This window comes from Rousettus aegyptiacus, unplaced genomic scaffold (assembly GCF_014176215.1).
Source record: "Rousettus aegyptiacus isolate mRouAeg1 unplaced genomic scaffold, mRouAeg1.p scaffold_m13_p_1, whole genome shotgun sequence".
In the NCBI taxonomy this organism is placed as follows: Eukaryota; Metazoa; Chordata; class Mammalia; order Chiroptera; family Pteropodidae; genus Rousettus; species Rousettus aegyptiacus.
The window spans coordinates 23,867,995-23,894,787 of record NW_023416284.1 but is presented as its reverse complement, the minus strand read 5'-3'; the positions used below and the strand labels follow the sequence as shown (position 1 = coordinate 23,894,787).

The 26,793-nt window shown below is 43.1% G+C and overlaps 2 protein-coding genes across 2 annotated transcripts in view; one reads left to right on the top strand and one right to left on the bottom strand.

The window, feature by feature from the left end:
• Window positions 1-18,477, top strand: part of GNL2 (G protein nucleolar 2) — a 21,203-nt gene extending 2,726 nt beyond the window's left edge. The window contains exons 3-16 of the mRNA XM_016157401.2: window positions 213-307; window positions 1,909-2,048; window positions 4,864-5,048; window positions 7,064-7,130; window positions 8,057-8,215; window positions 8,772-8,885; window positions 11,384-11,512; window positions 12,243-12,347; window positions 13,117-13,275; window positions 13,669-13,782; window positions 16,036-16,487; window positions 16,859-16,938; window positions 17,521-17,606; window positions 18,281-18,477. Of these exons, the coding sequence (XP_016012887.1) occupies window positions 213-307; window positions 1,909-2,048; window positions 4,864-5,048; window positions 7,064-7,130; window positions 8,057-8,215; window positions 8,772-8,885; window positions 11,384-11,512; window positions 12,243-12,347; window positions 13,117-13,275; window positions 13,669-13,782; window positions 16,036-16,487; window positions 16,859-16,938; window positions 17,521-17,606; window positions 18,281-18,433 (2,038 nt within the window). The 3' untranslated portion in view covers window positions 18,434-18,477. The remainder of the gene's footprint in view (window positions 1-212; window positions 308-1,908; window positions 2,049-4,863; window positions 5,049-7,063; window positions 7,131-8,056; window positions 8,216-8,771; window positions 8,886-11,383; window positions 11,513-12,242; window positions 12,348-13,116; window positions 13,276-13,668; window positions 13,783-16,035; window positions 16,488-16,858; window positions 16,939-17,520; window positions 17,607-18,280) is intronic.
• Window positions 18,431-26,793, bottom strand: DNALI1 (dynein axonemal light intermediate chain 1). The gene is made up of 6 exons (XM_016157402.2): window positions 26,651-26,793; window positions 25,956-26,101; window positions 23,697-23,866; window positions 22,536-22,714; window positions 22,040-22,204; window positions 18,431-20,188 (listed from the first exon to the last, which is right to left on the bottom strand). Exons 1-6 carry the CDS (start codon window positions 26,729-26,731, stop codon window positions 20,153-20,155), a joined length of 777 nt encoding a protein of 258 aa, XP_016012888.2. The 5' UTR covers window positions 26,732-26,793; the 3' UTR covers window positions 18,431-20,152.

Genomic DNA, 26,793 nt, shown 5'->3' with positions numbered 1-26,793 from the left:
TTTTGGGCAATCTGTTTCAAATGTAGCAGTACTTTTTGTTTACTGAAATCTGTATTTCATGATCCTTTAAAACCAAAAAAAAAAAGAAAGAAAAAAGAAAAAAGGTTTTTTTTTTTTTTTTTTTTTTTTTATGGGAAGAGTATTCTGTAAACCAAAGTTTGCTGTTGCCTTTCTTCTGTTGTCAACCAAAATCTTTAATTTCCTCACTTTAGGAATAGTCGCGGTAAAGTGATTAAGCCTCTGCAGTATCAATCAACGGTGGCTTCTGGCACAGTGGCTAGAGTGGAGCCAAATATTAAATGGTTTGGTAAGTATTGTCCTCTGTTACTTTTGCTCTACAAATGTGCACTGTATGGACAGGGTGGAATGTTCAGATGTCTTAAAAGGCAGGAGTTTTGGGGTCAGTGGAACTGGCAAGGTTTATATGAGAAAGGGATGAGATAAGCACTCATAGTGGGAAATGTGCAGAAAAAGTAATAGAGGTGGACTTCATAAATCACTTCTTGTTAAAAGAGCTCATCGTCGTTAATTGTAAGTGATTCTCTTTAAACAGATAAGACCATCTGTAATGACCAGCATTTACAGACTTTAGAACTCTCATGTCTTCATTTCTGGTTGCCCGGAGAGGTTACAGTTTGAGAGGGGCCTTGCAGATGTGTTTGTGCCTTTGCCTTGAACAGTGAGCGCATTCGCCTGAAGTTCCTCTGAAACACTTTTTCTTAATGGGGTTGTATTTGAATTGAATGAAAGGATCTTTGTTGTCCTTCTCAAGAGTGAATAGAATATCCGAGGGATCAGGGCTTCTTTCTTTGGGAACTCTAGCTGCATTTCAGTCTGGGCTTTCAGGCTTTCCCTTAGGCACTGTGAGGTGTGTGGGCACGTAAGATGGTCAGACCCCTTTATTTGTCTGGTGATTGACCTCTGTGCTTGGGGGCAGATGGCGACTACCTATGAATATCTCTTAGAGCTTTGTTAGGACACCCCTAGGAAACCGCAACACAGAAAAGCATAAAGAAATTCCTTAGAGAGACATGTAATTTGATGGCTAGGTACTGTGACTCTAGATCTAGACCCCACGGATTCTGCCACTTCTGTGACTATAGACACGTTATTAAGTCTGTGTGTTCATCAGTTTCCTCATCTCTAAAATGAAGATAAAAATCATACCTGTGTTGCAGGACTGTTGCGATAACTAAATGAGTAAATCTGTGTAAAGTGCTTAGAATAGTCCCCAGCAAACAGTAGGTACAATATAAGCCTTAACTGCTGTCATCGTCACCACCGTCATAGAGACCCGTATCTTGAGATTTGCATTTGTGCTGTAACATGCTATTTAATTGAATACATTCTTCAGGCTTTCTCACTTACAGGGTATTCTCCAGGTAGTGTTATATAGCTTTATTTTGTCCCCTTGCATGCATTTATTGGTTAATAGTCCTTTCAAGCTCTCATAACCCTAAAAACAGTAACTGACTCTTAGGTTTTGTGCTTAGGATTCTTTATATATTCCAACTGATCAGCTGTGATTGGCTCCAGATTTCTTTGCCAGCTCTAGCAGGAAGTAGGACGTTGGTCAAATCTCAGTCCCATTCAGTGATGTTTATTTTTCAGTTTCATCCAGTCAGGAAATTGGGCTTGGAAAACTATTGAAACCCTTTATGTGTCTGGGTTGGTGGATTAGTTCATAGTGTAATGAGTGCAGGAATGGCAGTTTTTTTTGTTTGTGTTGTATGTGTGTGTGTGTTTTTTTTCTTTTAAGTTTGAAAATGGCTACATGTGATGGACGTATCAGGTGTTTGGGTGAGCAAGGGTAATTTAAAATCTCTCCTTTCACTGTGTCATTGGGAAGATGGATGCAGAAACAAAAAGGAATTGTTTATTAAATGGGAACATTCTTTTGTAAAACAGGAAACACACGTGTGATTAAGCAGTCATCATTACAAAAATTTCAAGAGGAAATGGATACAGTCATGAAGGATCCATACAAAGTTGTCATGAAGCAAAGCAAGTTACCCATGTCTCTTCTTCATGATCGGATCCGGCCTCATGTAAGAAGAGGACATCCCTGGTGATAGAATTTCTTTGGCAAACGCCACACAGATCCTCTCTGTCATATTTTATCTTGTGCTTTTCCACAGAAAATAGTGACTTTAATGCAGTACTAATGAACTTCCCGAGACTTCTGTTTTCACTCTCTCACCTTTAGTATGAATTACATTCTGTCGGGGAGGTTCAGTAGTACGCTGATCAAAGCACAGGCTTTGCAGTGAGACCTGAATTTTAATCTTTGCTCTGCTCTTTCCTATGGCCTTAGTTACGATTCTCTATGAGCTTTCACTTCCCCAACTGTAAAGTCAACATAACCCATCTCCTCAGGTGATTGAATGCAGTGAAACATCTGTAAAACTCTTGGCACGTAGCAAGCACATAGTCTGCCACCTAATTAGAGCTAAATAGGTCATAGCTATTACTAATGCTCTTTAAATTTTTTTTTTTTTTTTTTTTTTTTTTTTTGGTAGGCAAACTTGTTTAAGCAGTGTCAGCATCATACTTTGGGGGAATGCAGAATTGAGTTGGTGGGAGGGAGACCTGTGGTGGTGTGTACTTGTAGCTTCTATAAGACCCTTGGAGATTCTTTTGAGCTGAAGGAAAGGATGCCAGTTGGATTAGTTGTTCATCGAAGTTCAAAGTACAGTAAGGACTGAATCTGGCTTGAGTAGAATGAGTTTCACAGAACCAAAGAAATGGCCTAATTTTTGCCTGCACATTTTTACTTGCATTGAATAATAATTCCCAGAAATGGAGCCAGGGCATAAGCTTCAGTTCCAGTATAAGGAGAGGAAAAAAACATAGACAGGCATACATGGATTAACAGTTCAAAGAAAAGTGTTTACTTGCAGAGCAAAATAAAAACCAAGGCCTGGTTATTGCCTCAAGGTTTTATCAATTATGCTTTGTTTTATGACAAGCTAGAAGAATGGCACCTATTAGTGGAATGACTGTTTTCTTTCAGAGAAACACATGAGTGTAATTCATGAACCACAGACAAGTTGCTCATTTCCCTTGTTCTTTTTGTCTATTCTTCCTAAAGCCATCTTTCAATAAATATTGAATCCTGTTTATGAGAAGAACAGAGAGATTCTATTATGGATTTATTGCTTCGTTGCTTATTCTAGTTGTACAGTGCTTAAATTCATCTGATATGGAGAATGAATGACCTACAGCTGCGGCAGTCAGCCCGCATTTTGATGCAGACAGGTGCTTAGAGTAATGGATGAGTTTTTTGCTTTGGCCTTGAGATAACTTACCTATTTTATTTTTGTGTGATCTGCCTCTCATAAAATCTAATTCTGAGATTGTTGCACAGTGGAATCAAATCAGATATGCTTTTAACTTTGGCACATTCAGCTATATGTACGTTATAAGCACTATGTTTCTGTAGCAATACAGTAAAAATACTAACTTAATTTGTATGTGTACTTCATTATATTACTGCATTGTATTTACTAATCTATAGGTTTATATAAGAAATCCATGTACACTATTCTTTTAGGTTATTTAAGAGATTTTTAGCAAGAATTTTGATCATAATTTTCTTGGTGACATCAGAACCTAGTTCCCATGTAAACTCAACCCTCCTTGGGGATGTTCTTTTGTTGGAGGGTAGCAAGTAAAACTAAACTTAAGAGGTTGTTTTAGATCAGTGGTCCCCAACCTTTTTGGTACCAGAGACCAGCACGGCTATGAGAATCTAATGCCTGATGGTCTGAGGTGGTGATGCTAGCTAGCACTGGGGAGTGGCTACAAATACAGATGAAATTTTTCTCTCCCGCTCGCTGCTCGCCTCCTGCTATGCGCGGTTCTTAACAGGCCGTGGACTGATCAGCCCCCGGATCGGAGACCCCTGGATTAGAGGATCTGAGGAAATGATAATAGTTTAAGGGTCTTTAGGAGTTGGTGAGGGGATCTGTTAAAGTTCAGAAGCCATGGGGATATTCCATAGACTGTATTTAGTAGCTGGTGCTTACAGAGGAGCTTATACTGAGGAGCAGAAGGTGATTTTTTGGAGGATATTCTCTACCGGCTGTTAACATTCTGTTACGTGATAGATCCTAACTCAAACTTTGACTTTTATCTGGCTTCAAAAATTCCTATGCCCGTAACTCCTTTACAGTCACATCAAGTTTTAGTTAGTATCAGGTTCCTTTTATCACATCTAAACTATTATTTTGGACTTTTGCTAGATGTTTTTCATCTGAAGACTTTCCATGTGCATTTAATAAAAACGTTACCTAAATTAGGGGAAATGTTATCTGAAACTAAAATGCATCTTTCAAAATAAGCAATTCCTTTTAGCCGTGAAAGAAATGAACTTCCAAGAAAAAGTTGGCATTTACAGTTGGTTTAAAAAAAAAACATAAATTTGAGTATGATTGTCCTTGAAATATCTGTAAATTTGGCGAATTTTATGCACTTGTTTGAAAGTTTCAAGAAAAAAAGGTCAGAAAAGGTAAGTTAATTTTCAGCATTGTAGCCTTAATTACATTTGACTAAAGTTTATGATAAATGAAATAAAGCAGAGTTTTTGGCAAATCTTACACAACTGTTCATATTTGCTTTGACAATTTGTGTTACTTTTGTATTTCTCCAAGAAAGCTTACAGAACTTCAGAATAAGGGAACAAGTGCTCTTGCTGTTTAAATAAGCAATTTCTGATTGGAAGCTGGGCTGCTTGCACATTGTAGATTTTGGTATAGGTTGAGCTTTGGAAAAATAAGAGCAGAAAGCCTTTCCCAGGTAGGTTTTTAATTTTTTACTTTTTCTCAGCACTTGGTTTTACGAATAATTCTCCTTTCTCTTTAGAACTCAAAGGTGCACATTCTCGATACTGAAAGCTTTGAAACTACATTTGGCCCAAAGTCACAGAGGAAGCGACCAAATTTATTTTCGAGTGACATGCAGTCTCTTGTAGAAAATGCAGAAATGTCCACTGGAAGCTATGACCAGGGCAAGGATCGTGATTTGGTAACAGAAGACACTGGTGTGAGGTACAGTTTGGAAGTTCATGCTGGTCTCATCATTTGCTCTTCTGCAGTAAAACATTTATTTTGCCTACATGAAGCTCAGTGACTTAACTCATAGATGAAGAGTTATTCTCTACCCTTAGACTACAAAAATTAGTGAAATTGGGGCCAGATCAAAAATAACTGAAGGTGGTTTGTTTACTGTAGGTCTCTTGTTCATCCCCCAAATAAAAATAAAGAACATTTTCTTCTTTATTATAATAACAGTATAGTCTGTCATGGGCAATTTAGAAAATAGAGTTATAGTTAAAGTGGAAATGTAACAAAAAGAAAATAAGAACTCATAATCTCACTACCTGCATCAAACATTGTGAATCTCAGGCTTCTTTAACTCGAAGTCTGGATACTTGGGGATTCTGGATGGCCTTTGAGGATTCTGGATGGCCTTTGAGGTTTCTGTGACTCTGAAGATTTATGTATGTACAGAAAGGTGGTGGGATTTTGCTTTTTTATATTTTTGTTTTGGGGAGGAGGAAGGAGAAGAAGCATTCATGTTCATCATATTCTCATGGGGGTCCATACCTAGCAAAAGGTTAGGAATCAGTCACCGATATATATATTCTTCCAGATCTTTCTTATACTCAGTTTTTATTTACTAATATAATACCTTAAAACTGTATTTTAACTTGCCTTTTATTTTTTGAAATTATTAAGAATATATTTCCACATCAGTACTTAACAGCAATATAGTATTTAATGTCAGAGTAGTGTTTCGTGGTCAATCTCTTTGTTCATAGTATTTATAGTTTTTTCCTGTGGTAACATTAGGGTAAAACGTCAGTGTGACCAAACCTTTCTCATCCTTAATTATTCCCCCAAAGATAAATTCTTACCGGGGAAATTAAAATATTGAAGAGTATGCACACTGTTTGATAGACAGCTGTCACATTACCCTCCAGAAGGGTTTCCTAATTTAGTTTCCCTTAGGTAGTGCTGGAGAGTCCTCCTTCTTCCTCTCATGTCTCTTAAGTGATTTAGCAAAGAGTGTTGTCCATTGACTCCAGCGATGCCCCCTCAGAGCTCTTGTCGACCCGTTCAAGCTTTGGGTCTCCTAGAGATAATGTCAAGCAAGCCATTTGAGGCCAGGCAAAAAGAAGCAGCAAGCTTAGTTTTTCTTAGAGTTCTTTGAACTTTCTAGGTGGCTCTGTCTTCTGCTGATTTGAAAATTTTTCTGCCTCCAAAAGGTGCAGTAGGTAATAAAGGACAAACGAAACTATTTTTGTTTTAAAGACATTGGGTAAATGTCTTCGAGGCTAGTAAATCAACAGAGTCTCAATTTTATCAGAAAAAAATTCACTTACCATGGGAACTATGGAGTGTACATTATGGTTCAGATCTTACCAATTTCTTTTCATAATTCTGTGACATATTGCCTAATTACAATTGCTTTTTCAAAATAATTTTATTGTGGTAAAATATACATAATAAAAAATTTACCACCTTAACATTGTTAAGCATGCAATTTAGTGGCATTAAGTACATTCACATGGTATTGAAACCATCACCATTATCCACTTCCAGAATTTTTTCACATCCCAGACTGAAACTCTGCCCATTAAACAATAACTCCCCATCCTCTCTCTCCCCAGTCCCTCAACCACTGTTCAACTTTCTGTCTCTTAAAGTTTGAATACTTTTATGAGTAATACTTCTTGTAAGTGCAGTCATACAATAGTCGTCCTTTTTTGTCTGGCCTATTTCACTAGTATGATGTCTTCAAGGTCATTCATGTTGTAGCACTAATCAGTAGTTTATTCTTTTTTATTAATGAACAGTATTCTATTATATATGCACTTTTTTTATCCATTTATCTGTCAATGGACATTTAGATAGTCACTGTTAAAAGTAAGTGTGTTTTTGGTTCATCTGCAACTACTTTTGACACCCTTTTCCTTTGGTGTATAGTTTATTTTCCCCTAAAACATCCTTTTAATCTTTGCAGTGCTTCAGTTGCTCACTTTGGGTGCTTTCTTATTTAGAAATGAAGCCCAAGAGGAGATATATAAAAAGGGACAGTCCAAAAGAATATGGGGTGAGCTCTATAAGGTAAGACTTCTCTCTCATTGAGTAGTTCCTTTGGCTTTCATAATCTTACATGAGAAAACTAATTTTGATGTTTCAAAGCTCTGTCAGATAAAGTACAAACTGCTGTCCATTCCATCCTCTTTTCTCCCACAAAGAAACCATGATTGGTGTAGCTGTAAACATACTACTATCAGTCTAGATAACTACGTTTTTTTCATTACTTGTATAATAGTAACAGCTACCTTATATACATTTATATATTTTCCGTCAATATTTCTGTCAATATTTGTTTGCATGACCTGCTAAAATGATATTCCTGTTTAGATTTATCATACATAGTTAGACCTTCATGAGAATTTTTAAGTTTTTCCAGCCCTTTCATGTCATAGGTGAGAACACATGTCTAGAAAGATTGATTATCTTATCCAGCTCACCCAGCTGGTTAGTGGAAGAGACTGTGTGTCTTGCGTCCTGGTCCAGTGCTCTCGCTGGCTGTTTTATATCCACACTCTAGTAATATTCTCAGTAACGAAGACCTTCAAGCATAGTCACATAATTAAACAGTAACATAATAAGAAACTAGTATCATGAAAGCAAACTAAACTTTTTAATTTTTTGTAAAATACAGAAAATCTATAATAGTAGAAATTTTCAGAAGTCTAAGAAGTAAATGATTCCATTCAATAATGCATAGTAGTCATGAAATAAGATGGGTTTTATCTCTGCTAGTTTTCCTATTTGAAATTTGACAAGTGTCAAGTACTACAGGATGAAAAACCTTTTGAATTCTAATCACTGAGCATTGAGGTTGGCTGCAGCCTACTCTCCTCTTAAGACTACTTTTAAGATGTTGCTATTTTATTTTCCTCAGGTTCCCTTAAATGTCAGTTCTTGTTCATTTTGCCCTTGTGTGATAGCACATCGTTTTTGCCTCTTTGAATTTGCAGGTGATAGATTCGTCAGATGTTGTAGTTCAAGTTCTTGATGCTAGAGATCCAATGGGTACTCGTTCCCCTCACATTGAGACTTACTTGAAAAAGGAAAAACCCTGGAAACACCTCATTTTTGTTCTTAATAAATGTGACCTTGTTCCAACCTGGGCAACCGTAAGTATAGTTACTAATGCAAAACGGACTTCCAAGGCTACTCCACAAGTGTAAGCTTTGAGCATCCATAAATGGATCGATTTCATGGTTTCTAGGACTTGGGACGTTAGTCAAAGCATTACGCTCTTGAGACTATAGTCAGTGAAGTGTTCTCATTGAACATAGAACTTAAATGTGCTTCTTTGACTATGGGCAGAGTTATCCTTTATCCCCTGACGATTGGTAATGGGGCAGCTGCAGTGCCCACAGGATGGGTGGTGTATGCCCCTTCAGAAGGGGGCAGCTGCCACAGGCACTGGCCTGTTTCACAACATGTTACATTAATTGTATTTAGTAGCAGTGAAGGCATTTTTGGAATATTGTTTTGTATTTATAAGACAAAAGACAGCATTAACTGTCATACTTGAAAAAAAAAACATTTCAAAGAATTATAGCTAACATTTTCCATAGACAACTGTGTATTTGAATCAGGGTCTTGTAATTCAAGTGCTAATTCTTCCTGTATTGTAAATAAAAAAATTATAATTTACCAGCATGTTTCCTTTTCCCACTTTAGAAACGATGGGTTGCTGTCCTCTCCCAGGATTATCCAACACTTGCTTTCCATGCAAGTCTTACTAACCCCTTTGGCAAAGGTGCATTTATTCAGCTTCTACGGCAATTTGGAAAGGTATTGAGACCTGATCCGTTTCTCCTGGGGTTGTGTAGTTGTGGGTTTGTGTAAGAATTTCTCTTGCCAGTGGCAGAAAGTTACCAACCTCATTTGCTGCATCTTGGTAATGAGAAACGTGTGTTCTAGAGATGTAAAAACCCATAGAGCCTCAGGATTATAAAGGACTGAAATATTTTCTAGCTCAGCCTTTACCCGTGTCCCCAACCAATGTTAATTCTCTTTCTGCCTTATCCCGGGCACCTTATGGCCCACCTTCTGCTTGACAATAGACATTTACTTACACACACACGCACGCACGCACACACACCCCCCCTCCCCCTTCCTCCCTCCCACCCTGGGCTCTCAAGGCCTGCCATGCTTCCTCCACCCTTGGAGAGTGCCCTGCCAAACTCCAGCTTCAGATCCCTGGTCAGACGGCAGGTCCTAGGGAAGCCCTTAAACCAGATTGTCCTAGCAAATGTTGTCAAAGCTTCATGTTCTGTACCTGCAAGTTTGTGTATTTAATTAATTCTACCTGGCTTCTAACAAAAGACACATGTTCTCTATCCCACACTTCCCCACACGTCCCAGAGACAAACACTTCCAATTTTTAACTGTTACTTCAATTATTTTCTTTTATATTTTTAATACATGCTTATGATTCTATTTCTTGACCCCTCCCCTCTCCCAGTTTTAGATATTTATTAAGTTCCTCCAATGGATAATGAGGATTAGGTTTCTTAACAGCCATCCTCTCGCCAATAAACGTCCCCTCCCTCTGTTCTCCCTATGCCTTATGTTTGGCTAGATGATTATTCAGTGTTTACATTATTATGACTGTAAACTATCAGCCACAGCTGATCCACACAGTGCTGTGATTATTACTGCTTTCCAGTAGAACCTTCTGTTTTCCTTGGTGTTAATTAGCTCCATTTTATTTGTTACTAACAGACCACCTGGTAGAGTGGGACCTTTCAGGATGTTCAGGCGCTTCCCTTCCAGTTGGCCCTGGCCGCTGCCCAGGCTGGCTGCAGGGTCTTCTTCCTGGCATTTCCTTTCGCCATCATCCCAAGAATTCTCGTGGCTGTTTCTCGTATGGGATCCCTTGTTCCTTGAATCTCATTTTTCTTCTTTGTGTGTTTTTCTGTCTTTTCTGCTAGACTCACACTTCAAATGTCTGGTTCTTCTTGGCTCTTCGTTCATATTTAAGAGTGAGCCACTAAAAGCCAATAGAAGTTGTATGCAGAGGGTGGGCTTGTTGAATGATGATTGGATAGAAACCCAGTATTTTGTTGGAGGACACCCCAGATGTCAGTGTCTGTACATCTTTACTCTTGGGATTTGAGTTTCCCCAGAAAGGAGCCTTCCAATTTCCAGCTCAGGGGTGGATACCTCTGGCCATGGTTCTGGGAACTCAGTGAGAGGAAGGGCCTGAGGGTCTCACTATTCAGTATTTAGACTTTCACTTAATCACCTTGGAAATACTTGCTTTCAGCCACTGTTCTCTCTAAATCTAGGAACGCTTTCAGGACTGAAAATTAAAGATATTTTCAGAAAGGCCAGGTTTTGAAAACAGATCATCATCTAGAGCTTTGAGTAGAGAAGTCGTGTTCCCGTGATGAGCAGAATGGCTGGAGAGGTGACTTTCTACAGACTTCCCGCCAGTCTTCTTGATTTCAGTCCCACCCTTGGAGCCATCTGTGTTGCCAGTTCCCGACGCCTTTTGTGATTCATCGACGATATTTTTGCTGGATTTTTAGTTTTTCTGCTTTTTTAGCCACTTAGTTTTTATGTTTTGTAGTGGGCCAAGGTAGACACTATTTTTTAGCTGCTAGTGGTTTGTTAACAACCCATGTTAGTTTTTATTATCTCAGCTCCAGCTCATTCTTTGGTTTTGTGTGTTTGCTTCTATGGGTCTGTATGTGTTCATTCTCACTGCTGTCATTCTAGTGGATTTAGGGAGGGAGCGCGGTTGGCATGGGCGTTCAGTTAGCATCTTTAATCAGAAGTCTCCTTCAATTTGTAGACTCTTCCTAAGCTCTGCCTCCCTGAGACTTTCATCTAGTGGTCTAACTTTTGAGGTTGCTTCTTCTTCCTTTTTATTTTGGCAACGAAAACGCAAATGTGCAGAGAAAAGGAGGGGTGGGCCATGGTATTGCCAACAGTGCATCTGCTAAGGTTCTCTTCGCTGAAGACGTTTATCAGTGGTCGGTGTTCTTGTAAGTTGGTGACTAACAAACTGTTTCTTTGTTTTTCGACCTACATACTTTTAACCTTAAAACATTCAAGAATAATTTCACATGAGTGACTGAGGAAATGACTCACCTCTGATTTATTAATGAGTATGTGTATCCAGCCTTCTCAGACCAAGTAGGTGGTGATGTGTGCCTAGGCTTTAAATCAATTAGTAGCACCGGTTTTGCACTGTATTCTTTGTGTTAGCAAAGTAACGCAGCCTGTTAGTCGAAGGGGTTTTCATGACCGCGTGTGTGTATTGTGTATTCTTTTTCAAACAGTTGCACACTGACAAGAAACAGATCAGCGTCGGGTTCATTGGCTATCCAAATGTTGGCAAGAGCTCTGTGATAAACACACTGCGCTCCAAGAAAGTTTGCAACGTAGCTCCCATTGCAGGTGAAACAAAGGTACGTCTGGCCTGAGGGGGTCTTCTTTACCAATACATGATTTATTTCCATGGAAGGCGATTCTCTGGGACGTGGAGATTTCTGTCTGCTTCTCTTGACCCAAGATCACTCTTTAGTTTAGTCTCTGTGAAATAGTTTGGAATGTGCCAGAGTTGTTTCTGCTCATTTTGATAAGACTAAGAATACTTTGTATGCCATTATGTGGCTTTGGCATGATTTGATAAGTGCCATTCATATTTAAGTCTGTTTTAAATTGTCACTTTTACTTTCATAAACAAAACTAATCCACAAATATTTCATGCCTGGGTTAAGAAAAAAAGCTCACTATGAGGGAAGATTCTGGCAGTTGTGGGGGTCATACTCCAGAACACAGAATGTTTGGGGCACAGCTTGGTTTGTGCTGAAAGGAAGAGAGGCCAAATGGTATTAAGCTTCCAAGAGTACTTTTAAAAAGCAGGGAGAGGTTTACTGGATATTATTGCACAATACTAGATGGAGATCCTGCCTCTGCATTATTTTTAGACTCTTAGCTGATGGAAACTATAGTTTATACTTAGCGAAGTGCCTCAAGCATGGCACGAGTAGAGAGACTTTGTTGCCTAAATACGCAGCAGGTTGCTTCTCTGCGAGTGCCCCTGCCTCGCTTCTCTAGCTTCATGAGCATCATTGGTTTGTGAAATTAGACTCCTCGTGTTTGACCTGGGAAGTCTCTGGCTTTTTTCTGTCTCAGGTCTGGCAGTATATTACCTTGATGCGTCGGATATTCCTTATCGACTGTCCAGGTGTGGTTTACCCCTCTGAGGACTCGGAGACAGACATTGTGCTAAAAGGAGTTGTGAGTATTCTGGTCCTCATGGACTCTTTCTTTGCTTTTCGGGGAAAGCATCCCGTGGGGAACACTGGATACCTTTGCTTTTTACTCATTCAGAGGACAGTTTGGGGTCAACCTGTCTGACCAAACTTTAGGGACATGATGCTGAACAGGGCAGCCTCTCCATTCCACTTAAGCCTGTTTGAGGAGTTAGTGGGACCGTGGGCATATCTGGTCAATGTCATCCCACAAAAGTGTTTGTAGTTTACACACAGGATCCAAAGAGAAGCAAGGCCTGTTTATATTTAGCGATAATTCATCTTCGTGGGTTTATGGGTTGAGTCATTTTGGAACTCAGTCATTTCCTCACTTGTTTCTGAATATGACCGAAAACTTTTAACTGGTTCCACTTAACCTTAACCAGCACTGCTGGCTATATATCCTGTATGCATTCCTCCCCTTCTCTCTCAAACTATTCCATTCTCTTTGTGTCCTGGGATTGGCAGGCTTTTAACCATTTCTGCAAGTGAGTGGCAAGAAGCATTCCAAGTTTAAACTGCTTGCGGAAGCTGCTCAGTGAGTTTGTGGTGAACTGGGATTAGAGCTGAGTCCTGGGCTCTGTGGCTGTGGCTGGCTTCCAGCCAACCACATCGAGCCACCTTAGAGACAGGCTCCTGCCAGGCCACACTTGCTGTGTAGCGTTGAAATATCAGATATTGTAGCAGAGAACACTGGGAACTTCCCTGCTTCCATACTAAGGTTCATAAGCAAGAGAATTTTTATTAACATCTAGGTTCAAGTTGAAAAAATTAAGACTCCTGAAGACCATATTGGTGCTGTACTTGAACGAGCAAAGCCAGAATATATCAGCAAGACATACAAGATTGATTCTTGGGAGAATGCTGAGGACTTTCTTGAGAAGCTAGCTTTCCGGACAGGGAAGTTATTAAAGGTGAGCCAGCATTTGTGAGATTTGAGACTGGGACATCCTGCAGGTATGTGCGTATATGACTGGACCTCTCTTTCTTTCTTTTTCTTTCTTTCTTTCTTTCTTTCTTTCTTTCTTTCTTTCTTTCTTTCTTTCTTTTCTTTTCTTTTCTTTTCTTTTCTTTTCTTTCTTTTCTTTCTTTCTCTCTCTCTCTCTCTCTCTCTCTCTCTCTCTCTCTCTCTCTCTTTCTTTCTTTCTTTCTTTCTTTTCTTTCTTTCTAATAATCTGCATTGTGTGAGCAGTATGAAACCTAGCAAGTAAATTGGTGATGAACAATTTGGAGAGTTAACATGCCTCCAAACTGGGAGGTGGTTTTGTCCTTTCAGTCTAATTGGGAGTCTTTCTGTGACATTTCAGGGTGGCGAGCCCGACTTACAGACTGTGGGCAAGATGGTTCTCAACGACTGGCAGAGGGGCCGCATTCCCTTCTTTGTCAAGCCACCCAACGCAGAGCCGCCTGCAGCCCCACAGGTAAGAACAGAGTGGAAAGCATGGTTACCGACCTAGGTGTGGTGTCACACGAGAGCAGTGATGGGCTTCCTCAGACCCAGTTGCTTCCTGGTGCTTCCCGCCATGCTGCCCGCGCCCAACACGCTCCAGCCCATGACTTCCTGTCAGTGCTCAAACACATCGAGCACGCTCCCGCCTCAGGTGCTCGGGGTGCTCCACTCCCTTTGCCTGCAATGTTCGCCTCCCAAGACATCCACATGGCTCCTGCCTCAAATCTCTGAGGTCTCTGCTAAAATGCTGCGTCCTCAGAGGCCATCCCCGATCACCCTGCATGCACAAGCGCTCGTCTCTCACAAACCCCTTACCATGGTTTAATTTCCCCCACCAACAATCAATACTTACTGACATTACATGTTTACCTGCTTACCATCTGTCTCTCTGGAGTATGATAAAAATACCTATTTGGTCTTTGACCCCAGTTCCTGACACAAGAGCTCCTAAAAGTCCTTGCAATTTTCTGAGTAAAGACAGGGGTATCTTTTGTTATTCGTAGAAGCCCCTTTCAAACCACATTCCATTTATGCTAATGAGATGATCATGGTGGAGCCATCTGGCATGAGGCCTGGTCGCCAGAAACCAAGCACTTGATTAGAGGGCTGAAGGTTGAGTTCAACCACCAATGGCTAATGACTTTGATTTTATCAATTGTGCCTCTGTAATGAACCCTCCATAAAAGCCCTGAAGGATGGGGAGTGTGTGGTGTTTTCTAATACCAAATACCTTTTGTTTTTTCCCATCAGTTCTGCAGTTCTCTGACACCAGCCGGGTGTCCTACACTTCAGTTCAGTTCTGGCACTAACTCCCAGAGGCAGACCCCACAGGTTAAGGTCTCAGTCCCACAAGACTGGCCCCACTTCAGATGCCAGCTGCAGATGGGGTTCCCAGACTACCCCCACTTCTGCCCAGCTGACTATAAATTCACGGGTACTCAGGTTTGATAGTTTGCTAAAAAAACTCACAGAACTTAGAAAAGTGCTTTGCTTATGATTACTGATTTCTTATTAATGATGTAATTCCAGAACAGCCAAGTGGAAGAGATACATGGGGTAAGGTATGGGGTGGGAGTGGCATGGAGTTTCCACGCCCTCTCTGGGCGCACCACCCTCCCGGTACATCAGTGTGTTTACCAACCCAGGAGCTCGCCACACCCCATCCTTCAGGGCTTTTATGGAGGGTCCATTACGGAGGCGTGATTGATTAAATCAAAGGAAGTCATGGGCTGGAGCATGTTGGGCGCGGGCGGCATGGCTGGAAGCACCAGGAAGCAACTGGGTCTGAGGAAGCCCATCACTGCTCTCGTGTGACCCTGTGTGGAAACAGTGGAGTCATCGTGAACTTTTCCTCCACATCTCGTCACTAAGTTTAAGTAATTAGCTCCCCCTACTCTGAATTTCATCCTATTCTTTTTGGTGGTGGCAGGAACTGCCTTTGAGAATCCAAAAGCTAAAAAATTACCTTACTAGAAAAATGTATACAAATGTACATATACATTTTATAAATAATTTCTTGAATTTTTATTGATTCCTGATTTATATAGCACTTCTTTGGGAAAATCGCATGTTCCATGGGTCTCAGTTGCAAGAATAAAATGTTGTCACATACGTGAAGCAGCATTGTGAGGCCTGGCACATAACTTTCCTTTTCACCGTCATCTGAAGCAGGCCCATCATTTCAGGGTTCCCAACCTTGGGGCTCCTTCTGAATTCTCCTCATGAGATTCCCCTCCTCTTACCTTAGACCCTTCCTTCAGGTGTCTCCTTAGTGCCTCTCCTCACTGCCTGACACTTTCTAGACCGGTGCTGCATTCATGCTTACCATACAGCTTGGTTTTCATTCTTCTTGTGTGTGAATTTTGAAGGCGCTTATCTCAACAGCCCCCATTTTGTACAATTGCCAGGGAAGGAGTAGGGAATCTTACTTGTCTAACAGTAAGTGGTTGATTGGTTGTAATAATTAAATACTCATAGTTGGTGCATCTTTTGGAACTGCAGATATATTCCTTTGATCCTTTAATGCTGGGTTCTAGATTTAATGCACATTGGCTTACAATTGATTTGTGATAGGACTCAAAATTTGAGAGTTTTCAGTACTCTCCCTCAGTCTTGAAAAGAGGACTACCTCCTTTGATGAGAGCAAGATGTAAGTTCAGAAATTCTATTTTTATTTTCTGATCCCGTTTTTCTCCCCGCCCCTACCCCTTTCCGGCCTGAATAGCTTCCATCGTCATCATCTTTGGAAGCTGCCACAGAAACATCGCAGAGCAGTCCAAAAGAGGAAGTCACAGAAACCGTAGGTGAAGAGTCAGAATCTATTATTGAGAAAGCGCAAGGAGAGAACAGTCACTGTGACACTAACTCAGAGATGCAGCAGATTCTCGCGCGGGTTCGGCAGAACTTCGGCAGGATCAACGTCGCGCCTCAGTTTTCTGGGGATGACCTGGTTCCTTTGGAGATGTCAGATATCGATGACGAGCTCGGAAGCTCTTCTGCAGAGGAAGAGGAGGAACAGGAGCAACGAGGAGATGAGGAGGAAGAGTCTAACCCAGAGCCCCAGGAAGAACACATGGAAAACGACACCAAGGCAGTCATTAAAGCCCTGGATGACAAGATCGCCAAGTACCAGAAGTTTTTAAACAAAGCCAAAGCAAAAAAGTTCTCGGCAGTCAGGTATTGTTTTCATCTGCTCACCAGTTGCAGTTAGCTCCCTCCTTTCCCCGAAACTTGCCGTGAGGATTGGAGTGATGTTTACTGCAGGACTGAGGGTTGAGTTGTAATTTCCCACATTTAAAAAAAAAAAAAAAAAAGACGTTAAATTTTGTAAAAATTCAGCTCCCCAAAATATGAGAAGCTGCATCGTTGTCTTTTTGAAATGTCCAGGGAGCTGCAAAGACTGTTGGGTGGTGTCTTCTACCAGTGGTGGTAACTGCGTGAAGAGGAGTGGGGTGTTTTTAGTCTGCAAGGTTGCCACAAGTCGGCACATGACTTGGGCAGTGGAGGGGAATGTCAGACAGCTTCAGTGCCTTGCTTTTCTGTTTCAGGATATCCAAGGGACTAAGTGAAAAGGTTTTTGCAAAATCTGAAGCGCAAAAAACAACAGCTGAAGATGTAGAAGATGCAGGTAGAGTTAAATTATTTAGATCATTTACATGTGATTTGCATTTGGGGAAATCCAGGCTTAATCTCCAGATTATCTCTTGTACCATCATTACCCTCACAGATACTTATATCTGGCAGATGACCTTGGTTCCACATGCTATTTATAATACGAGTAGGATTATCCACTTTTCATTCTGCACGTTTCTTAGGATTAAATTGATAATTCAGGAAACTTCCTTTTAAACAGGGTGATTAACATTATAACTTAAAGCTGGATCTGCCGGCAGATTGTTTTTGTGGTGGGCAGGATGGTTCATGCATTTATTTTTTACTAAGTGAACTAACAGCTTCTACATCAAGAGTGTGTTTTTATGACATAAATGCACAGCCTGCTGTGGCCCATGAGGCCCTTCCTGGCCTGGCGCCCCCAGCCTCATCCTGATTTCCTCTGCAATTTGTTCACCATACTCCATTCACACTGGTCTTTTTCCTTCTTCCTCCAACACGTCAAAGCTCATTTTCACCCTAGGATTCACAGACCCATTTTGAATAGAAAATGCATATTTCTTTTGTGTGTGTGTCTGTGTGTGTTTGATATTTCTAGCACCTGCCAAAAAGGGAAAGAAGAGGAAGGCACAGAGAGAAGAGGAGCGTTCAAATAAAACTCGCAAGACACTTACGTCTAAGGAAGTACGTGATTTTGGTTTTCAATATCACCCAGGTGTAGAAAGTAGAGAGGAGAAATTCAGTTCTTAAGATGCACTCTTTTCAAAGCTAATGGTCTAGAGTTGAATCAGGGAACTTCAATCCTGAGTGGCCTACTTGAGGGTAGTTAAATAAGTTCAGGAGTTGGTCTGCTGGATGGAGGTCCTTGAGTTCATGTCTCGTGGTTTAGAACTTCCCGATTGCTGTCTTCAAACATATGGACTGCCACCTAGAAGAGTCCATTGGTTTTATGTGGCCCCAGGGAAATGACATATGATATGCAGGGCTATTAGACAGATCATGGCCCTCTGAAGTTAGCTCTGTAAAGGGGCCCTTCAGAGCGGCGGTGGGCTGTCTTGGGAGGTGAAGAGCTTGCTGTTGGAGGGTTTGGACTTTGACCAGAGGACCACTTGTCAGGAGTACAAGGAACCGAGGCATTGGATGAGGGCTGGACCTGTTGACAGTCTGTAACTGGGAATTGTCTCAAATCACAATAGAAGAGCAACCTTGGGCCTGGGAGGCAAACCCTCCCCCATGAGCACTGACTGCTTCCAGTAGTTGTGGAGGCAGCAAGGGAATGGAGCACAGAGAAACAGAGGGGCCTGTTTATGACTCTCCATGTTTGATTGGTTTGCCTGTTCTTTTGCCATTTTTTACAGCGGAGGCGAGCAGCACGGCAGCAGCAGTCCAGAAAAGTTGGTGTACGCTACTATGAAACCCACAACGTGAAAAACAGGAACAGGAACAAAAAGAAGACCAATGACTCAGAGGGACAGAAACACAAACACAAAAAACTCAAACATAAGCAGTAACATTGTAAAAGTTGTTTATTAAATTATACAAAAATAAGCAGTTAGAAATTGCGTTCATTTTCTTCATGCCCAGTTAGCATTTCTAAGGCCACAGTGCATTTGTTCTGAGGTTTGACAGTTGAAACCATTCACCATTGCCAGTGAAAATAAAGTCCCTCACCCCCAAGGATTTCAGCGATGGAGTCCATTTGCACTTTCAACATTTGAATCAGACTTCCTAGTTCCTTCAGAGTGTAACCCAGTCATGTAAATGTCTGACAGAAACAGAGGTAAAGTCTATAAGATGGAAAGTGTGGTTTCTTTTGTATTGGCAGTTAGCAGTTTGGAACAGAAACTGTTTGGAATGGATCTGTAAAAAGAAAATTTCAAGGGTATAGTAGATATGGCCTACTTTGTAAAATATGGAGAGAAAGCAATGGCAATTTCTATTGTTCCTCATTGAGTCTGAGGTGGATCCAATTAGGACATTGTCAAGGAGTTGTGGAAGTAGCACATCTCAATGAACAGCATTCTTTCCCGTGAAGACGACAGAGCAGACAGGTCATTTTAACAGGGTCTCAATTCCTCAGGACACCTGAATAAGGGTAGAAGCTGTGACTTCATATTTGAAAGCAGAATGTACGGGGCATGTTTGACTCGGTGAGACACAGTTCTTGTTGGACAACAGGTCTTGGGTGAGCCTTGAAGCCCTAATGAGGACCAGTGTCAGTTCAAGGCTCCACTAAAGAGAGTTTCTCTTTGCATCTCTTCAGTCTGATGCTGAGCACTTGAAGTGTTTCAACTGAGTAGGAATGCTAGTGCTTTCTTAGGTATATCACTTGTGGAATTTGACTGAATGATGGAAGTCGCTCAGCTTGCTGCCCTAGCCCACCCGTGTCTGACCTGGATTAAAGATTTATGTTACTCATTTAGTCTTTTTAGTCTATGAGGAGAAGTCCTGAGCCTTCAAACTGAGTTTAACTTAAGAGGAATAGTAAAATGCAATTGTCTGCAGGCTGTAGCCCAGTCGTTAGTAATTAGAACTGCATGTGAGGTTTGGGCATCTCTCCCATTGTTAATTAAAAGAGTGAGTTAGAGGAGTGTAGGGCTAGGGTTTGATCTGCAGAATAAAGTGAACAAATCAGTGTTGGGGGAGGAGCTGAGGTGCAAGCCGCTTACAGTGGACATTGTGACTTGTAATTCTTTCCAGCACAATTACTTTTTTGTAAGCCGTGGGTTTGACTCTGCCATTGCTTCCTCACCTAGGCAGTCTGAAACAAAGCAGGAAGGGGTCAGATGATACAGTATAGACTCAAAACTCCAAAATGAGTGACTAGAACTGCATTGGAACAGGGATGATGAAGATATCAAATAAGGGAGGGACTGAGCAGTTTCATTTGGCCAGAAATAAGTGGTGATACGGAGTGGTGAGGAAGCAGGTGCTTCACCTGAGAGAGAGAGAGCAGAAAGGGATGAATTCTAAGCCTCACTATTTGAGTTGGCAACTCTCAAGGTTGGCCACATAACAGACTGGGCTACACCACCTTCCACTGCCCAGCTGGGAGCCTGGCTGCCAGACTTGGGTGTTTTCATGACACTGGAACAATAGTGTGACTCCTGACAGAAAATGTAGGTGGTGATCAGGGCAGGGTATGGCTTGTTCACTGGGGAAACTGGCTTTTTATTACAAAAATGGTTTAAGATGGGGTAGTAGTGCTTATGAGACCCACATGGAAATTATCACTTCTTCGGTGCAATAATGCCTTCCAGTTGGGCCTGAAAAACAAAAACAAAGTCCATTAATATTTGAAACTTGCAGCCTAACACAAACAGCTGAGAGGTGATAAAAGTCTGGGAAGGATAATCCCAGTGCCACCGCTCCAAGTGTTTTTCTCCTTCATTCCCCACTCCATATTTTCCAGATTAGCTGGTTTCTGGCTTGGCATCCAGTCTTGCTACATTAGGAGAAACCAGAGCTGTCCTGGTTTCCATACAATAATGGCTCAGTGCATAATATAAAGCACTGAAAAGGAAATTGGAAAAAAGTTGTTGAAATAGTGGTTTTTCATGGCTCAGATTTCAGGCCTAAATATGTCTGCTAGGTTCAACATTGGGATCTTGGGAGCTCTGTGCTAGGACAAAAGGTTTGGGAAACAGCAAATTTTCAGCCACAGACAACTTGACACCCAATTAGAGAAAATTGTTACCAGTGAGTAAGGAGCTGTCCATCTTGTATGTAGAGCCGAAGACACTTGGGAGTTATTTACTCGGCTCCTCTGGCAGCCAGTAACATAATTTACCATCATGGTGTGTGGACAGATCTTTAAGTAGGTCTATCCCAGGGACTGCAAACACCGCTTTATTTGCAGTGTGGCTTTGAGCCAATAAAAATAACTCACTTCTAAAGAGTCCTTCACCCTAAGGATTACAAGGTTGCTAGTAAATGTCAGATAGATGCCAAGGTATTCTGCTTTGCTCTCGCCGCCAATACTATAGGAGGAACTGAGGAAGTTGGGCTTATGATAAAGGAATACGGCAGAAAATGGGGGCAATTTCAGAGGCTGCCAAGTAAACAGATGCACACATGGCTGTGAACCTTTCTAGCTTTTCTTTGTTTTTGTTAAAATCAGCAGCAGGAAAATCTATGTTATCTTCCACTAGCAGTTAATACAAGCCTTCTCGGTTTGTAGCACTGACATGCCTGCCAATCACAAGAATGTAAGCTTTCTATGAGACTAGGGAGGAGAGGGGAAAAATTCAGGGGCCTCTTCTGGCCAGGGTCACGGAATAGAGCCACTAAATGTCAACAGGCCACGTATCTAGAACAGCGGTTCTGAAACTTTAGCAAGCATCACAATCACCTGGAGAACTTGTTAGACCAGATTGTTGGACCCCAACCCCAAAGTTTCTGATTCAGCAGATCTGGGGTGGGGCCAGTAATCTATTCCCAAAAACTGCCAGGTGATGATGATCCTGGAACCCAGCCTGAGACCCTCTGGACCAGACAAGCAGCCTGGAATTTCAGAGGCCTCTGCTCAGAGCTTTTCACCAGTAGCCCCTCCTTCCCTTCAGCTCAGCTGGATAAAAGTATACGCCAGCAAGAGGGCTTTGAGGAAATGCACCTACAGCGTAGTTCCTGTGACCACACACGTGGGGAAGTATCCTGATTTGCAATGGTTCTTCCCTCTCAAAGGGCCTGCCCTCTCCGCCCCGCCCCAAACGCAATGCCTCAGAGGGAAGTGTGGTTGGGAAGGCACTCCCGCGAAAGCCTGCTGAAGAGCTCTCGCTCACTCTAGAAAGGCTCCAAATTACCAGCTGCCATAACCACCTCTCCCGAGGATGGTCAACTTTACTCCAAGGGGAAAATATCCTCCACTGGAGAGCGAAGCTAAGGTGTCATGGGGATTCAGAGTTGAGGAAGAGTCTCCTCCAGAGCCAGATGGTTGGAGAATCTGGGTAATGAACCCTGTTTCCCCTACACTTCCCCAAAGCCAGCCTCCTTTACTCCTTGGCAGCGCATGTGGACAAGTATTTAAAGTCATCCGGAGGAAAAAGAACGAATGCTTGGCCTGTGCAGCTGGGGGACGGGCGAGGGAGCATCTCCGCCGGGGCCTGTGCGATGATTACCTTCAGCTGCTGATTCGTCCTCTTCAGGAACTGAATCTCCTCGTTGTGCTTCTTCTCCTCCACCTGTCTCCTCTCACTCTCCCGCTTTTCGGTGGCTTCACATTTTGCCTTCTGCTCGTTCACTTGCCTCTCCAAATCTCTCTTTTCTGTTTCTAATTCTGCAATCTAAGGACAGAACCCCCAGTCATCCTGGGGTGTTGCCAAGTGGATGGGCTGGCTTGAGTGCCTGGGTGGAGGGGACCTGGAATATAGCTGGCCAACCCAAGATATTGCCAGGGTCTGTACTGCCACCCAGTGGGGAGTCAGTGACTGGCATGGCATAGCCAAGAGGAGAAAACTCTGCCATGACCAGACTGGCCCTTACACTCTGAACCAAGGGTCCATAACGGGAGAGCACCCTAGGAGGCAGAAACTTAGTGCTGGAATGACAACCACGTGGCCCTGAGACTGATGTAAGAGTCACAGAGGGCCAAGGTTCGCGGTAAACCCCACTCACTTTCCTCTCCATGTCTGACTTCCCCTGTTCAGCCTGCAGCGCCTTCCTCATGCCAAACGCCACACTGCTCTCATACAAGGTCTGGTAGGCAGCAATGGTCATGCGGATCTCGTCCCGGACTCGCAGCAGCAGCAGCCCCCTCTCTGCACAGTTGATGGTGACCTCACGGATCAGCTCATCTTCCAATGCACACACACAGCAAAGTCAGAGAAGACAGGAGGGAAGGGATATGCACCATGTCTACTGCAAACCACTCTTCCTACTGAGAAGGGTTCTAGGCTGTGTCCTCCTCACTTAGCGACTCAAGGAGGGGACTTCAGTGGCCCCAGGAACCTTGCCATGCAGCTGCAGCTCTGAACTTGGCACTTGAGAGTACAGGCAGTTGATAAGCCCAGGACAGAGGGAGACAGCTGCGAGGCCCCTCTCTTCTATCTTCAGCCCAGAACTGGGTACTAGTCAAAGAAATATGACTTTTCAATTTGAAGATGGTAGCTGCTTTAAAGCAGTGTGAAGATCCTATGTGCCTCTTTGGCTGGACTAGTTTGGGGCTGGAAACAGCACAGTCTAGAGCTTGCCCACCCATCTCCTCCATAAATGCTGACCTGGAGGGCTAAGTATAATCATACTCAGACTGCAGGGAGCCTGCAAGCTCTCGCGGCTGCCTTGGGATTTGGAGGAAGTTTGCATGTCAGCGTCCTCTGGGCCAGTGAGATTGGGCTGTGGGAAAGCCATTTCACACCAGCTTTTGGGGAGGAGGATCTTAAATCCTGTGTCTGTCAGTTAACAACAAATTATCCTGAAATATTTTTCTGGACCAAGGGCCAATGTTGATGGATGGATATAAATATAGAACAATCTTTCTGATTAAAAAATCAACACATGCTTATTTTAGAAATCTTTGAAAAAACAAAACGTTTAAATAGAAGTTCGCATTTACTCCAAACATCTGCTAAGAGGTGAGGAACCAGGTTGTCAAGAACCAGGTTGACTGATGAGTAGGGACACATGTAGGAGAGGCGGGACCAGGAGAGGAAGAAAGAGAGACGATTCCAGGATGAGGTGGGTTTCTGCTTGGGGATATTCAGGGATGGGGTCCATGCTGAAGGGGAAAGGAAGGAGGCAGTAGAGTATAGTGTACCCCCCCGCCCCCAGGCCACTCACCAAAACACTGTGAGTAGAGCTCTCTGCGGACCGGGCAGATCCCAGTCTCCCTGGCCTGCCGCTGCTGCAGCTTCAGGTCCAGCTGCTCCTGGAGGTGTACTACATCCATCCTGGTGCTGGGGGTGCTGGACACTTGCTGGATCCATAGCTGTGTGTCTTCCACCCACTCCCTGTGGCACAGACACAGCCAGGCTGAGCAAAACTCATTGACCAAAGAGGGTTCTCAGGACATGAGCAGAGATGACCCTTTGAGCTCTCTGCCTGAGCAGAACCGAGGGGCAGCTCTGTCACCAACCCATCAGAATCCTCCATTCCTCTGTCTTCCTTGGAAAGTATGTGGCTCCAGAGCCACACTGACTAAGATGGCTCCACAGGGTCCCTATCTTGGGGCTTGGCAATCTCCACTCTCCCGTGTCCTTCTGTGAAATCATCACCATTTTCTAGATCTTACCCTCCTAATGTGTTGGGGACAAATGTATGGTTGTTGCTTGATCTGAATATAAGGCCCAGTGGGAATTACCCACTGACTTGTGGGGTGGGAGACACAGGGCACCATAAACCTTGTGCCAGTCAGAAAGAGGTGAAAGTGTGTACTGGGGAATGGGAAAATTCTTTAAGGATTGTAGCTTCCCCCATAGTCACCCCTGTGTCAGAGGCATGGCCAGTTTCTAGAATCACACGGAGGGAGCCTGAGGGCAGAACCGCGTTGGGGGAGAGAACTTCCATGCATTGGTGGGAGGGAACCTACTGAAAAATCACCCCCAGCTTCTTTGTCATCCATCTCGGAGGAGATTGCAGTCTCTCTTTTCATGACCTTAAAAATTATGCTGTCTGTTGTCTGGGGGTGGCTCCATAGTGTAGTGGTTAGCATGTCTGCTTTACATGCAGAAGATCCTGGGTTCGCTCCCCTGGTGGAGTCATGAACCATACCCCAAGGGTACCAGGCCCCAGGTGCAGCCCCGGTGAGGGCCGCGAGGTAAGGGCCACGAGGTGAGGGCTGTGAGTGTGTGGGAGGAGACACCCAGCCTTCAGAGATTCAGTTCTTAAGGGGAGACCACAACATCTGTAGGTCAGGGGTGGAAGTGGGGTGGGGAGAATTAGAGGAGGAAAAAAATTGTGCTGTCAACTTATTATATAAAAATAGTCAAAAAGGTGCGTCAGATAGTGATAAATGTGGCTACAGAAGAAGCAGTGTATGGAAATCACGAAAAGGTGAGCAGGTGCTCTTTTTATAAGGATTCTCAAGGAAAGCCTTCTTGAGGAAATGACATTTGAGTGAAGAAAGAAGGGAACCAGAAGGATATCATGGGGAGAATATCTTTGGCAGTAAGAAAAGCAGTTGTCAAGGCCCTGAGGTAGAAGAGTAAAGTGTTTCAGAAACAAGTAGAGTCCCCTGTGGTATTAGCACAATGAACAAGAAGAATAAAAGGAGATAAGATCTGGGTAGGTTGAGCCACATCATGCCAGGTCTTCCAGGTCACTGTAAGGACTTTGCAAGATGAGATGAGAAGGCATTAAAGAGTTTCCAGCAGCAGTCTTGCATGATCTAACTTTGGGGACGTATGAAGAATAAGATTGTAGAGGCAAACAGTGGAAGCTGGGTTTTCAGATATGAGGCCACTACAGTAGTGCAGGTGACAAACAATTACTAGGAGCAAAACATGGAAGCAGAGGTGGTGATAGTGGTTATATTTGGGATATAATTTGAAAGTGGAGACAAAAGAATTTGATGAAGGATGGGACATGTGATGTGAGAGACCAAAAGGGATGAGAGTTAGCTTGAGTCCCTAGTAGGGAGGAAAAGACTGGGGATGAGCTTGTTGGGGAAGAAAGAATTTGTGATTTAGTTTGGACATGCTGAGTTTGAGATATCTATTAGCATCTTCATGAAGGTAATGAGGAAGATACAGAATATACGGGTCTGCAGTTTAGGGAAGAGGACAGGGCTGGAAATACATATTTGGGAGCTATCGGCACATAGATGGTAGTTAAAGCCATGAGCCTGAGTGACAACACTCAGGAAATGAGGGTAGATGGAGAAGAGGTCTCCCCTCCACCCCTCCCAAGATCCAACCATCCACAGTGTTAGGAGCTCCAGGATGCTGGGAGGAAATCCTAGCCAGGAACGGAGACTGGGTGCCTCTCTCCACATTCTCAAGTTATAAGATGCAAAAGTTTGGGCCTTCTCCCAGCCATGGCTCCTTTGTCATTGTTGTTGTTGTCGTTGTTGGTGGTGGTGGTTTGTTTGTTTGTTTTTACCTTGGAGGCAGGATGGCATTCAAGATTTCTTCTGCTTGCTTTGTAGGATCTGTGACACAGAAAGTTGAGGGGAGCTTGGCCTTTGGTGGCTGTGGGACGGGACCTGAGGGTCCAGGTTGTTGGGGGCTGACTTTCAGTGGCCGAGACTAAGAAGAAGGAACAGGTTAGGGGAGGAGATGATTCAGACACTGAGCTCCACACATTCTGGCCCTCTGCATTGCTCCAGGTCCCCTGCACACCCCTCCCTTATTCTCAGTTCACTTTACCCATCTGTCTTCTCAGCAGAAGTTTTGTCTCAGAACTGACAGAGGCCATGAACAGTCTCTGGTCCCACTCCAATCCAATGTCTGCATCTCCTTGAACCAATGTTTCTGGCACTGTACTTAGGTCTCTGCTTTCACACCTCTAGTGACGGGGCAATCACTACCAGATCTATTCTTGGACCCGGCTACCATAAAAAATAGTGAGCCCCATTCATCTCTTTGTGACTCCCTTCCCCATCCTAAATCTGCCTTCTGGGGTCGCCCAATATCTGAGTTTTTTTGTACCTCTCGTTCACACTCCTCCCGTCCCAATTCCCTTTACTCCCAGTCGGTTCAGCCTCTGTCCTTTGGGACTCCCGATTCGCAACGCTGAGAACTGTCTTTCCCCTTCAGAGCTTCCGGGCTCCCCCGCCCCCTGAGACCCGTTCTTACTTTGGGGCTCCGTTTCTCCGTGTTCCGGCTCACCAGCACCGGGGTGTCGTACTTGAGCAGAGAGTCCGCGGGGGGAATCATGGCGGCAGCTGGAGTAATAGCCCAGCAGCGGCCCTTCCAGGCAGAGCCTTGTTTACCGTCAC